Consider the following 14,746-nt stretch of genomic DNA (forward strand, 5'->3'; position numbering starts at 1 on the left):
AAGGCTTCTCAACAGTTTTTACCCCCAAGCCATAAGACTCCTGAACAGGTAATCAAATGGCTACCCAGACTATTTGCATTGTGTCCCCCCCCAACCCCTCTTTTTACACTGCTGCTACTCTCTGTTTATCATATATGCATAGTTACTTTAACTATACATTCATGTACATACTACCTCAATTGGCCCGACTAACCGGTGTCTGTATGTAGCCTCGCTACTTTTATAGCCTCGCTACTGTATATAGCCTCGCTACTGTTATTTTTCACTGTCTTTTCACTGTTGTTCACCTAATACCTTTTTTGCACTATTGGTTAGAGCCTGTAAGTAAGCATTTCACTGTAAGATCTACACCATTATATGGATTTATTCAACTTTTTAAAGTGTACATTTTCCAAAGGTCTGCATCATTGGCTTGTAGGGTATGTGTGGAAGCCTGGACATGCTAAATATGTTTATGTTCCTTAACGGTCAATTACCACGAGACCAACAGTTATTTGCTTGACAATCACAGGGTGACGAAATTTCGTGACCGCCACAGCCCTAGTATTGACGGAGAAAAAAAGGCGGGAAAAACTCACTTTAACATGCATTGGCCATTCAAAACTAATATAGCCACGAATATAGTCCCATCATACCACTCAGGTATCAGCAATTGGAGGGTTTTCTGTATATTTTATATCTACTCCTTTCACAGGCCTCATTCCATTACCACCAACTGGAGCTCTAGATGTAGGATCTTAATTTGATCACAGCTGCATCTGTTGTCAAACTGTGAAAGCTGTTCTGACTTTGTGGCTGTGTTAGCTCGTGGAATATCTAGTGGATTGCTAAAATACTACCCTAAAATACTACAAATGTCACTTTATGTGAGAAAACAAGCACTGAATAGTGTAGATAATGATTGTACCATCAAAATATTGTTTTAACAGCTGTTTGAAGCCAACCTAAACCTAAAGTAATTTTAGTTTTTTGTCCACCAGCTTCAAACACCTGTAAAAACGGAGAACTATGATCACACTGAAAATGTACAATACATATTCATCATACTTGAAGTGACCTAGATCACTTACCCCACATGCATTAGGGAGGTTTTCAAATAAGACCTGACCTGCACTGACTTTGTGCTTGACCCCCCTTACAGTCCCATTTTTGCTGAGGATGTTGACATGCTTGTGGCTAATCGGTGCTCTGTCCTTTGAGGCCCCAGCATACATGAGCAAATCATCCCGCTCGCTCTCGCTATCATCCAACTCGGAGCCCAGAAACCCATGTAGAAAACCATGTCCGTTAGCATCTCCACTTGTGGAAGGCGTACTGGCCCGGTCCACATCTGAACTACTAGTACAATCTGAATCCAACGAGTCAGATGGCCCCCTATCTTTAAAAATCTCCTTCAGCACCCGACCACTGTTCGCCGAAGCCACGCGGAACCTCACCCGCTTCTGGGGCTTCTCTTCGCCCGGCGGTGTCAACATTGTCTCCTCCATTGAAAAACCCAGTAGTAGATTACATGGTCCAGAAAGATGCTTTGCAGTCCCCTTCTTATTTTCAATCAAAGCTTAACATAACCACCTAGACTAGACTCACTATTTTTTCCTCATGGATTACTAGAGAGTAATCCTCAGAGTTTGAAGAGGTCTAAAAAAGACTGCCTCACTCTTGGAGTTACAGGACCAGTAAGTAATGCATGCATTTCTACCATGGTAACAGAGAAATCGACCTAAAGTAAACCGATAGCCCCTGCTGAATAATTCATCACACTTTGCACCGTTTTCTTAGAAGCTTTGACAAAACAGCTTTGAGCAAAACATGCCTTTTTTTATGGGGGACATCAAACAACAACATTCTTTTTTCATTTTTCTTTGTAAAATGAATCAGTAAAGCAATAGGGTAGCTTATCTGATGGTCACAATTGGATATTCATCAACACTATGACTGTTGCAGTACTGTTTCGGGTCTCTAACCTGTCTCCAGCCTGCCAAAATTGGACAAAGTAACTTTTCCCTGAACAAGGTAAACTTTACATTGGACTTGTGTGACTGATTTTCAAAAGGGATCTGATTTGAACCGGTCATCATTCATTACATATTGTGTCTGTTTAGGAAAAACTTCCAAACTATTGTCTTACAGACGTCCCAAGTCTCCAATATGCACCCTGGATAAGCAAAATTGTGGCTATTGAATTGTGTGAAGGCCGGGGCATTGTGCTTTTCAGTAAGTACCTCCTCAGAATTCCGTTTTTACTGCATGAACACACCTGTTGAGCATGAATGAATGACATAAGGGGACATCCGTTCATCCTTTGTCCTCATTGGTCTACATTTCCCTCCCTTTGCACTCTGGGGGAAGCAAGGCCGCTATTACACACAACGTAGAGCAGGTGGCAGGGACAGGTGTTCGCCGAACACCCCTCACACAACAGTAGTGGACCAGACCATATAATGTGTCACGGCCACACAATACCACATCGTGTCTGCAGAGACACCTCAGCCAGTTATTGTGTCCCAGGTGATAAAGTGTCTCCCTGGAAATGTGACACGTCAGCTATAGCCTTAACAACACCACTCTGTTTGAGTGGCACAGGTTAGCCTCTAAAGTAAGCTGGGCCCTGCCCCCTCCAGCCCGTGCCCAGCTGTCCACCTCATGTCTTGATGAGGGGAGATGAGACAGACAAAGGGAAAAGTGCGATGGCTCAAATTAGGATCTACTGGCGCCTCAAAGGCAGAGTACTATTAGATCGGATGTGTTGCCAACAACTTACTGCAAGCATCTGAGATTATCCATGCACCCACTGTGCACAGACGTGAGTTCAATAACAAGCCAATATTTGATTGAGCTGTTAACTAACGTGAATTCGATGTGAAATCAACAAAACTTCCAGCCATTTTGGTTAAAAGTGGGTGGGGAAAAAACGTGTATGATATTTTGCAAACCTAATAGGTCTTCCATGTTGATACAATGTCATCACATGGACAATTTGCATAATTTTTTATTGAATTGACATGGGCCGTTATGGTATAATATTAGCCTAGACACAAAGTGTCCCTCCCTCTACATTCAACGGGAGTGTCTTTCCCTCTAAATGTCATGTTGGTTCACGAATGTACACAGCCGCAACAGTTACAACTACGATTAGTCTCACTGCCTCTATGTCTTAGTTCGATCTATTGTTTGATGAGCATTGTAATTATAATGTCATTTTATTGTAACTGTATAACTGTAATATTTCAGTTTAATACGTTTCAGAAAATATTTTGGGTTATTTAATTAACCAACTATACTGACAATATTGAACAAATGAGTGTTGCCTCATTTAGGGCTTGTGTGAGATAAACCACGTGCCATGTATCAAAGTGAAAGAGACTATAATCAATAATATATATTATACTTGACTATACACTGTATTTTCTATTCTATTCTATTCTATTGCAATCAATTCCATTCTATTTTAGGTGTTAGGAGTCAAAGTCTGCATTCACTCAAAAGTCCCCTTTAGACAGCAATCAACCTGATCCATCCCCTAAAGGATAATGTAACGATGTCCACCAAAGGGCAGACTGGAATTACATTTGCCATGGAATGTCAGGCTGACCCATCACCTCCCAAAGGGCCAGAGAGACAAGGACTGATGGTTGTATCTATGAGCCTGGCTCAGCTCACTCCATGGGGCTGATCAAGGGAGGAATATCCCTCAATGAGAAAATCGTTCAAACCCACTGAACAGGAGCTAGAAGAGAACACCCTTTTCCTTTCCCATATCGGTGAGAGACAACCATACTAAGAATCGGGAAGAGACTAAAATGCCAAAGATTTTCAGCATATATGCATGATGCCTCTAGCCTGGTTCCAGATCTGTTAGTGCTATCATGTCAACTCATTGTCATTCCAAACATTGGTATGGCAAGGAGTGGCACGATGGCACAGACTGGTTCCCAGGCTAGCATGCATCATGTTGTAGTATACTTTCTTTACTCCTTAACCTGTCTAGGACTAGGGTGCCGCTAGCGGCACTCCCCCCCACCCCCACTGAAAAGGCAGAGCCGCGAAATTAAATTATTATTATTTTTTTTAAATATTTAACTTTCACACATTAAAGTCCAATACAGCTAATGAAAGACACAGATCTTGTGAATCCAGCCAACATGTCCGATTTTTTAAATGTTTTACAGGGAAGACACAATATGTAAAGATGTAAATCTATTACCTAAAAACACATTAGCATAATCCACCATCTTTTATTTGTCCACCAACACCAGTAGCTATCACCAATTCGGCTAAACTAAGATATTTATAGCCCCTAACCAAGAAAAAAACTCATCAGATGACAGTCTGATAACATATTTATGGTATGGGATAGGTTTTGTTAGAAAAATGTGCATATTTCAGGTAGATGGCATAGTTTACAATTGCACCCACCGTCACAAATGGACTAGAATAATTACAATGAGCAACGTGTTTACCTAACTACTAATCATCAAACATTTCGTAAAAATACACAGCATACACTAATCGAAAGACACAGATCCTGTGAATACAGACAATATTTCAGATTTTCTAAGTGTCTTACAGCGAAAACACAATAAATCGTTATATTAGCATAGCACATGTGCAAACATTACCCCAGCATTGATTATAGCCAAAGAGAGCGATAACGTAAACATCGCCAAAAATATATTATTTTTTTCACTAACCTTCTCAGAATTCTTCAGATGACACCCCTGTAACATCACATTACAACATGCATATACAGTTTGTTCGAAAATGTGCATATTTAGCCACCAAAATCATTGTTACACAATGACAAAAGTAGCCCAGCTGGTGAGAAAATGTCCGTGCGCCATATTAGACAGTGATCTACTCGTATACATAAATACTCATAAACGTGACTAAAAAATATAGGGTGGACAGCGATTGATAGACAATTTAATTCTTAATACAATCGCGGAATTACATTTTTTAAATTATTCTTACTTTTCAATACAGTTTGCGCCAAGCGAAGCTACGTCAAAAAACATGGCGTCCTAAGCCACTAACATTTTTCGACAGAAACACGATTTATCATAATAAAAATGTCCTACTTTGAGCTGTTCTTCCATCAGTATCTTGGGCAAAGGATCCTTTCTTGGGTCTAATCGTCTTTTGGTGGAAAGCTGTCCTCTTGCCATGTGGAAATGCCAACTGCGTTCGGGATGAACTGGAAGCGTGCCCAGCGATTCACAGCGTTTCAGAAATAAATGTCCCAAAATCGCACTAAACGGATATAAATTGCTATAAAACGCTTTAAATTAACTACCTTATGATGTTTTTAACTCCTATAACGAGTAAAAACATGACCGGAGAAATATAACAGGCTAAACTAACGCTTGGAAAAATAGCAGGTCGATGTCCTCCACGCGCATGACGCAGCTGGAAAGGAGCTCCCACCTACAGGGTTTTTTAATTTATAGTGCCTGTGATTGCGCAATCGACCCCATTCAAATCGTCATCACGTAAAGGCATCCAGGGGAAGACGTAAGCAGTGTCCGTATACTGATAGGAATAACATTGACCTTAAAACTGACTCCAGAACAGTGGCCAAAATTTCTGAAATCTGACTCCATGTCAGGGAAATTGCTGTAGAATGGGTTCTGTTCCACTTAGAGACAAAATTTCAACTCCTATAGAAACTATAGACTGTTTTCTATCCAATAATAATAATAATATGCATATTGTACGATCAAGAATTTTGTAGGAAGCCGTTTCAAAAATTACACGATTACCATAAATAGTGACAACAGCGCCCCCAGCCTTAACAGGTTAAAATGAATGTCTTAGGTGTTTGTATCTCAGTCCTCTTGATATTCACATATTTATTAAGATCATTTGTCCTTCACTCCCTTACATTAGTTCAGCTCAGTGCTTGTCCTTTACTGGGTTATTCTTATCTGATTATAGAGTAAGCTGTGAAAATAGAAGCAGCGTCCAGTGAACCTTCTACAAAGAGCTCTGAAAAGATGTGGCTTCCCATGTGTATGTATTACCATCACTAATCAATCTCAGGGAATGCAGAAAATAAAAAGTGAATCTGTTATCGTCATCATATAATTATACTTTACATTTTATCAGATAAAAGCTTATATGGTTGTTTACCCCTTACAGTCTATCCTAATCATAACTGTCAAATGTAATGTAGTAAACACACACACACACACACACACACACACACACACACACACACACACACACACACACACACACACACACACACACACACACACACACACACACACACACACACACACACACACACACACACACACACACACACACACACACACACACACACACACACACCACTCATCTCTTGAATCATCATCCTCAGGTCTTCCTGAGTGATTTATGTTGCTTTGTCCTAGCTTGTGGTCAGTAGTGCTGCAAATGTATCAGACCCAAGACCTTTGACCGTAGCCAGAGACAAAGATAATTGCAGGTCCAATTACAATGATAGAGGGCAGTAATGCCAGTGTAGACTGTGGTCAACCCGGCCAAATGGTCTCATGACTCTTTACAATGATAGGATGGTGCACTAGATTGAACTTTCTGCTTTATGGTAACTGTGTTTGTCTAAAGGATCATTCCTCGAATGGCACAGAATTTTCATTGAAAACCAGAAGTAACTGTAATCTCAAATCAAATGACATATATTAAATATTATCAGTGGTGTAAAGTACTTAAGTAGTACTTCAAAGTATTTTTACTTAAGTAGCGTTTTTGAGTCTGTACTTTACTATATACTGTATATTTTTGACAACTTTTAATATTACTCGACTACATTCCTAAAGAAAATTATATACTTTTTACTCCATACACCCCAAAGTACTCGTTACCTTTTGAATGCTTAGCAGGTCAGGAAAACGGTCCAATTCACACACGTATCAAGAAAACATCCCTGGTAATCACTACTGAACATGTAGTGCAATAAAATGCAATAAAATGCTAATTAATTACTTAAAAATCATACAATGTGATTTTCTTGATTATTGTTTTAGATTCCGTCTCTCACAGTTGAAGTGTACCTATGATAAAAACTACATTTTACGTCATTTAGCAGACGCTCTTATCCAAAGCGACTTACAAATTGGAAAGTTCATACATATTCATCCTGGTCCCCCCGTGGGAATTGAACCCTGGTCCCCCCGTGGGAAATTAACCCACAACCCTGGCGTTGCAAGCGCCATGCTCTACCAACTGAGCCACACGGGACCACAAATTACAGACCTCTACATGCTTTGTAAGTAGGAAAACCTGCAAAATCGGCAGGGTATCAAATACTTGTTCTCCCCACTGTATATAGTGTTGAGTCATACGCATACATAGACACACTGGCCTTACTCGTAAGAAAAGATTTAAAAAAGCAAGGGGCCTAAACAGCTACCCTGGGGAATTCCTGATTCTACCTGGATTATGTTTGAGAGGCTTCCATTGAACAACACCCTCTGTGTTCTGTTAGACAAGTAACTCTTTATCCACATTATAGCAGGGGGTGTAAAGCCATAACACATACGTTTTTCCAGCAGCAGACTATGATCGCTAATGTCAAAAGCTGCACCTAAGTCTAACAAGACAGCCCCCACAATCCTTTTATCCTTAATTTCTCTCAGGCAATCATCAGTCATTTGTGTAAATGCTGTGGTTGTTGCGTGTCCTTCCCTACATGCGTGCTGAAAGTCTGTTGTCAGTTTGTTTACTGTGAAATAGCATTGTATCTCGTCAAACACATTTTTTTGCAGATGTTTACTAAGGGTTGGTAACAGGCTGATTGGTCGGCTATTTGAGCCAGTAAGGGGGCTTTACTAGTCTTGGATAGCGGAATGACTTTAGCTTCCCTCCATTCCTGAGGGCACACACTTTCTAGTATGCTTAAATTGAAGATGTGTTAAATAGGAGTGGCAATATTGTCAGATTGTCAGACCCCAGTGGCTTGTCATTGTTGTTGGTCCTGGTCAGGCCCTGGATGGGAGACCAGATGCTGCTGGAAGTGGTGTTGGAGGGCCAGTAGGAGGCACTCTTTCCTCTGGTCTAAAACTAGTTCCCAATGCCCCAGGGCAGTGATTGGGGACACTGCCCTGTGTAGGGTGCCGTCTTTCGGATGGGACGTTAAACGGGTGTCCTGACTCTCTGAGGTCATTAAAGATCCCATGGCACTTATCGTAAGAGTAGGGGTGTTAACCCCGGTGTCCTGGCTAAATTCCCAATCTGGCCCTCAAACCATCATGGTCATCTAATAATCCCCAGTTTACAATTGGCTCATTCATCCCCCTCCTCTCCCCTGTAACTATTCCCCAGGTCGTTGCTGCAAATGAGAACGTGTTCTCAGTCAACTTACCTGGTAAAATAACGATAAAATAAAAATAAATAAAATAAATAGACAGCAATAATTTTTTCACCTCTTCACACTGACTACAATGGACAATTCTTGTCCTTCATAATTTGGTCAGATATACTTGGAATTGTAGTGTCAGTGTTTGTTCCTGGCATGTCATCCCTAAGTTTGCTTATCTTGCCAATGAAAAATTAATTGAAGCAGTTGGCAATATCAGTGGGGTTTGTGATGAATGAGCCATCTGATTCAATGAATGATGGAGCTGAGTTGTTTTTTCCCCCTCAAATTTAATTTAACCTGTACATTCCACTGAAAAGGTAGCGCGCGAAATTCCAAAATTTTTTTTTGAAATATTTAACACAGTCCAATACAGCAAATGAAAGATAAACATCCTGTGAATCCAGCCAACATGTCCGATTTTTTAAATGTTTTACAGCGGAAACACCACGTATATTTATGTTAGCTCACCACCAAATACAAAAAAGCACAGACATTTCTTTCACAGCACAGGTAGCTTGCACAAAACCCCCAAATAGAGATAGAATTAGTCACTAACCAATAAACAACTTCATCAGATAACAGTCTTATAACATGTTATACAATAAATCTATGTTTTGTTCGAAAAATTTGCATATTTCAGGTACAAATCATAGTTTTACATTGCAGGTACAATCACAAATATCATCAAAGCAGCTAGAACAATTACAGAGACCAACGTGAAATACCTAAATACTCATCATAAAACATTTATGAAAAATACATGGCTTACAGCAAATGAAAGATAAACATCTTGTAAATCCAGCCAATATTTCAGATTTTTACAGCGAAAACACAATATAGCATTATATTAGCTTACCACAATAGCCAAAAACACAACCCATTTATCAGCAGCAAAAGTTAGCGATCACAAAAAAACAGCAAAAGATATATAATTTTTCACTAACCTTGACGAACTTCATCAGATGACAGTCTTATAACATCAGGTTATACAATACACTTATGATTGGTTCGAAAATGTGCATATTTAGAGCTGAAATCTGTGGTTATACATTGTGAAAATGTAGCAACTTTTTCCCAGAATCTCCGGATATATTTCTGACACTCACCTAATCTGACCAAATAACTCATCATAAACTTTACTAAAAAATACATGTTGTACAGCAAATGAAAGATACACTAGTTTTTAATGCAATCGCCGTGTTAGAATTCAAAAAATAACTTTAGTACGACATACAGCTTACGTTATAGCGAGACAGCGCCTGCAATGAGGGCGGAAAATAGTACTAAACATTTTCCACAGAAATACGAAATAACATCATAAATGGTTCCTACTTTTGCTGAGCTTCCATCAGAATCTTGTACAAGGGGTCCTTTGTCCAGAACAATCGTTGTTTGGTTTTAGAATGTCCTTTTCTCCTGTCGAATTAGCAACCAAAGCTAGCCAAGTGGCGCGAAGCTGTCCATCTTCACCAAACGCAGAAAACGGAAAAAGCCAAAACTCCCGATAAACTTTCAATAATCTGATAAAACTATATTGAAAAAACATACTTTACGATGATATTATCACATGTATCAAATAAAATCAAAGCCGGAGATATTAGCGAAATCTATAACGAAAGCTTTTCAGAAGGCAATCCAGGGTTCCTTCCCGCGCCTTGCTGAACAAATGAAATAGTGGTCACATCATTCCAAGCGCTCTTATTCGCCCTCTAATCTAGCTAGACACCCCATTTCACCTCTCACTGCCTGTTGACATCTAGTGGAAGGCGTATGAAGTGCATGTATATCCATAGATTTCAAGCAAATGAATAGGAAGGCCCTGGAACAGAGCCTCGATTTCAGATTTTTCAATTCCTGACAGGAAGTTTGCTGCAAAATTAGTTCTGTTTTACTCACAGATATAATTCAAACGGTTTTAGAAACTTGAGAGTGTTTTCTATCCAATAGTAATAATAATATGCATATTGTACGATCTAGAATAGAGTACGAGGCCGTTTAAATTGGGCACGATTTTTTCCCAAAGTGAAAACAGTGCCCCACTATCCCAAAGAAGTTTTAAGGGGCTTCAAAGCTTTTTACTATCATTCTTTATATAATTGATCTTTGTTTCACAGTATAGTTTATTTTAATTTAGTTCAGTCATATGATTTCTTAATTTGCAGAAGGTTTTGCCAATCAGTTGGGCTGCCAGAGTTATTTGCCATACCTTTTGCCTCATCCCTCTCAACCAAACAATTTTTCAATTCCTCATCAGTCCAAGGGTATTTAACCATTTTTACAGTCATTTTCTTAACCTTTCACGAGTATCTACCCCGGGTCCGGGGTCCGGGATCACCCCCCCCCCCCCCCCCCCCCACACTGAGTAGCATAGCCTAGCATAGCGTCACAATTAAATAGTAGCATCTAAATATCATTAAATCACAAGTCCAAGACAGATCTTGTGAATAAAGCCACCATTTCAGATTTTTAAAATGTTTTACAGGGAAGACAAAATATGTAAATCTATTAGCTAACCACGTTAGCAAAAGACACCACTTTTCTAACTCCATCAGTTTCTTACTCCATCAGGTGCTATCACCAATTCGGCTAAACTAAGATATTGATAGCCACTAACCAAGAAAAAAACTCATCAGATGACAGTCTGATAACATATTTATGGTATAGGATAGGTTTTGTTAGAAAAATGTGCATATTTCAGGTAGATATCATAGTTTACAATTGCACCCACCGTCACAAATGGACTAGAATAAATACATAGAGCAACGTGTTTACCTAATTACTAATCATCAAACATTTCGTAAAAATACACAGCATACACTAATTGAAAGACACAGATCCTGTGAATACAGACAATATTTCAGATTTCTAAGTGTCTTACAGCGAAAACACAATAAATCGTTATATTAGCATACCACATATGCAAACGTTACCAGAGCATTGATTCTAGCCAAAGAGAGCGATAACGTAAACATCGCCAAAATATATAAATTTTTTCACCTAACCTTCTCAGAATTCTTCAGATGACACTCCTGTAACATCACATTACAACATACATATACAGTTTGTTCGAAAATGTGCATATTTAGCCACCAAAATCATGGTTAGACAATGACAAAAGTTGCCCAGCTGGTCAGACAATGTCGTGCGCCATATTAGACAGTGATCTAGTCGTATACATAAATACTCATAAACGTGACAAAAAAATATAGGGTGGACAGCGATTGATAGACAATTTAATTCTTAATACAATCGCTGATTTACATTTTTTAAATTATCCTTACTTTTCAATACAGTTTGCGCCAAGCGAAGCTACGTCAAACAAAATGGCGTCATAAGCGATTAACATTTCTCGACAGAAACACGATTTATCATAATAAATTGTTCCTACTTTGTGCTGTTCTTCCATCAGAATCTTGGGCAAAGAATCCTTTCTTGGGTCTAATCGTCTTTTGGTCGAAAGCTGTCCTCTTGCAAAGTAGAAATGCCCATTGCGTTCGGCATGAACTGGAACTGTGCCCAGAGACTCACAGTGTCTCAGAAATAAATGTCCCAAAATCGCACTAAACGGATATAAATTGCTATAAAACGGTTTAAATTAACTACCTTATGATGTTTTTAACTCCTATAACGAGTAGAAACATGACCGAAGAAATATAACTGGCTACACTAATGCTAGGAAAAAGAGCAGGTCGGTGTCCACCGCGCGCCCGACGCATCTGGAAAAGAGTTCCTACCTACACGTGTTTTTGTTTTATAGGGGCTGTGATTGCGCAATCGATACCATTCAAATCGTCATCACGTAAAGACATCCAGGGGAAGACGTAAGCAGTGTCCGTATCCTGATAGCGTTCACAGTGGCCTTTAAACTGACTCCAGATCAGGGGCCAAAATTTCTGAAATCTGACTCCATGTCAGGGAAATTGCTGTAGAATGAGTTCTGTTCCACTCAGAGACAAAATTCCAACACCTATAGAAACTAGAGAGTGTTTTCTATCCAATAATAATAATAATATGCATATTGTACGAGCAAGAATTTTGTAGGAAGCTGTTTAATCTGTAATGCAATTATGCTAATGAGAAAACAGCACCCCCTGTAGTCGTAAGAAGTTAATGGGTGCATGCTTATTAGTAACTGGAATAAGCAATTTCCTAAATGTGTCAAGTGCAGCGTCTGGTTGCTCCTCATTACACATGACAGCTCAGCAAATATTCTTTACATCATCGTGCCATCTGGTTATATAAGGAATTTGGAATGATTTATACTTTTACTTTTGATACTTAAGTATATATTTTTGCAATTACATTTACTTTTGATACTTAAGTATACTTAAAACCAAATATTAATTTAACTTTTATTTTAGTAATTTTCTATTAAGGTAGCTTGACTTTATTAGGATATTAAATCAAGCACTTTAAGGTAAGGTTTGTCTAGAGTGGCTCCAGCACTCTGGTTTTTGGTCTGTCAATACCATAGAATTAGGAATTAGAATACTACAATGGACATGAACCTTCTTATGATGGGATGAATGTCAGCCATTTTGGTCAGGGAGTTGGTCAACCATGGTTTGCCAGTGATGTGATAAGATATTGTGTAAAATAATATGTGAAGAATTATTTATCAATTTGCAAGTGTGTAACTGATGAGAAGTGACCATGAAAAAAACACATTTGTAGTTGTAATTATATTCGCAAACATTTGCAAAAATTGCATCTGTACACCTTCGCATGTCAATTTGGTACACTCAGACTTTTGCCAGTACTTTAGCATCCTAACATGACAAAAAGATTTGTAGATGTGCAAACAGTGATTTGCAAGCAAGGAGAGAGAGAGAGAGAGAGGAAGAGCTCTGGGAGATGGTACCTGTTTTGGATGAGGTTTTCATAGAGCAGCATACTCTACACTGGTTGGTGACAGCTCACATGTCGGTGCAACCACCTGTCAATCACGGTGGGTTACCAGGTTACCACTGAAGCTGATTGGCACCAAAGAAGCCAAGCTGGTAGCTGCCATGGCAGGTAAGTTTAAATGACTTAGCGAGGCAGCAAGATTTTTTCTTCTTTGTAATATGTTTTTTGAAGCTATTGTCCAAGTCATTATTATAAAGAGTTTGTAACTCTAACGTTGTAGTCTGATGCTAGCTACCAAAATCAATTAGCTAAAGTTATTTTGCAAGCTATTTGATTCTGTATGGGGCAATGATGTATATAAACCCACAAGCCCATATTGGCATTTCATTTAAATGTTTCAAGGGCAAAATTATATGTTTTTGGTATTATTTTGTTGTAGTGGGGACAGTAACATTAGCACTTTCAAAAAATACTTTAAAGGTCATCCAACGTCAGGGAGCTACGGAGTTTTCTAGGAATGGTGAACCAACTGGGAAAGTTCATCCCTCAGTTAGCAGAAAAGGACAAACCTCTCAGAGACCTACTCTCAAAGAATTACCACCGGTCCTGGGGACCGACCAAGTCAGAGCCTTCAAAGAGCTGAAGGACGAGCTGACATCCACACCCGTGAATGTCTGGGGACGGCACTCTGACTCAGGCTGGCGCCTCAGTTAGTGTAGCTTAGACCCGTGCTGCGTTCAAGAAGGGCTGGAACGACAAGGTTATGTGTATGACCAACGTGTCGTTGCCCAGCGTTTCTCACAGAATGCGGCAGTTTTTCCTCCCCCTTTCGAGGGGGGCCACTGTGGGCTGTCCCACCACTTCAATGTTGGGGGATATAGAGGAATACAGGTCCTACCTACTGTCTGCACCAGAGCGTCACACTCTCCCGCTCTCAGAGCATTATTGGGAGTGGCATTAAAACTGCACCCTCTCCCCCTGGCTAAGCCAGACGCTGGAGAAGGGTTATGCCATCCAGTTTCACCGAACTCCTCCCCCATTTTCGGGAGTGGTGGAAACGGTGATGAAGACGCCAGAGAAAGTAACCGCTCTTATGAAAGAGATTGCGGAACTTTTGGCAAAGGAGGCGGTCACAGTATTTCCCCAGGAGCAACGGAACAAGGGATCCCCAGGAGCAACGGAACAAGGGATCCCCAGGAGCAACGGAACAAGGGAACCCCAGGAGCAACGGAACAAGGGATCCCCAGGAGCAACGGAACAAGGGATCCCCAGGAGCAACGGAACAAGGGATCCCCAGGAGCAACGGAACAAGGGATCCCCAGGAGCAATGGAATTTTAGCACTACTTCCTCGTACCAAATACACGGGGGGGGGGGGGGGGGTGAGGCCAATATTGGATTTACGCACTCTCAACGAGAGAGTAGCCAAACGGCCCTTTCCAATGCTTACGACAAAGCGTCTGCTGAACTGTATCCACAACATAGCATAGACCTAAATGACGCATACTTCCAAGTGCCGGTGCATCCTCGTCACAGGA

At 40.1% G+C, this 14,746-nt stretch overlaps 1 protein-coding gene across 1 annotated transcript in view; it reads right to left on the reverse strand.

Annotated features, from left to right (window-relative positions):
* Positions 1-1,656, reverse strand: part of LOC129822778 (glutaredoxin domain-containing cysteine-rich protein 1-like) — a 39,947-nt gene extending 38,291 nt beyond the window's left edge. The window contains exon 1 of the mRNA XM_055881184.1: positions 1,076-1,656. Within this exon, the coding sequence (XP_055737159.1) occupies positions 1,076-1,487 (412 nt within the window). The 5' untranslated portion in view covers positions 1,488-1,656. The remainder of the gene's footprint in view (positions 1-1,075) is intronic.
* Between the last annotated feature and the right edge of the window lie 13,090 nt (positions 1,657-14,746).

Source organism: Salvelinus fontinalis, chromosome 2, assembly GCF_029448725.1.
Source record: "Salvelinus fontinalis isolate EN_2023a chromosome 2, ASM2944872v1, whole genome shotgun sequence".
Classification (NCBI taxonomy): domain Eukaryota; kingdom Metazoa; phylum Chordata; class Actinopteri; order Salmoniformes; family Salmonidae; genus Salvelinus; species Salvelinus fontinalis.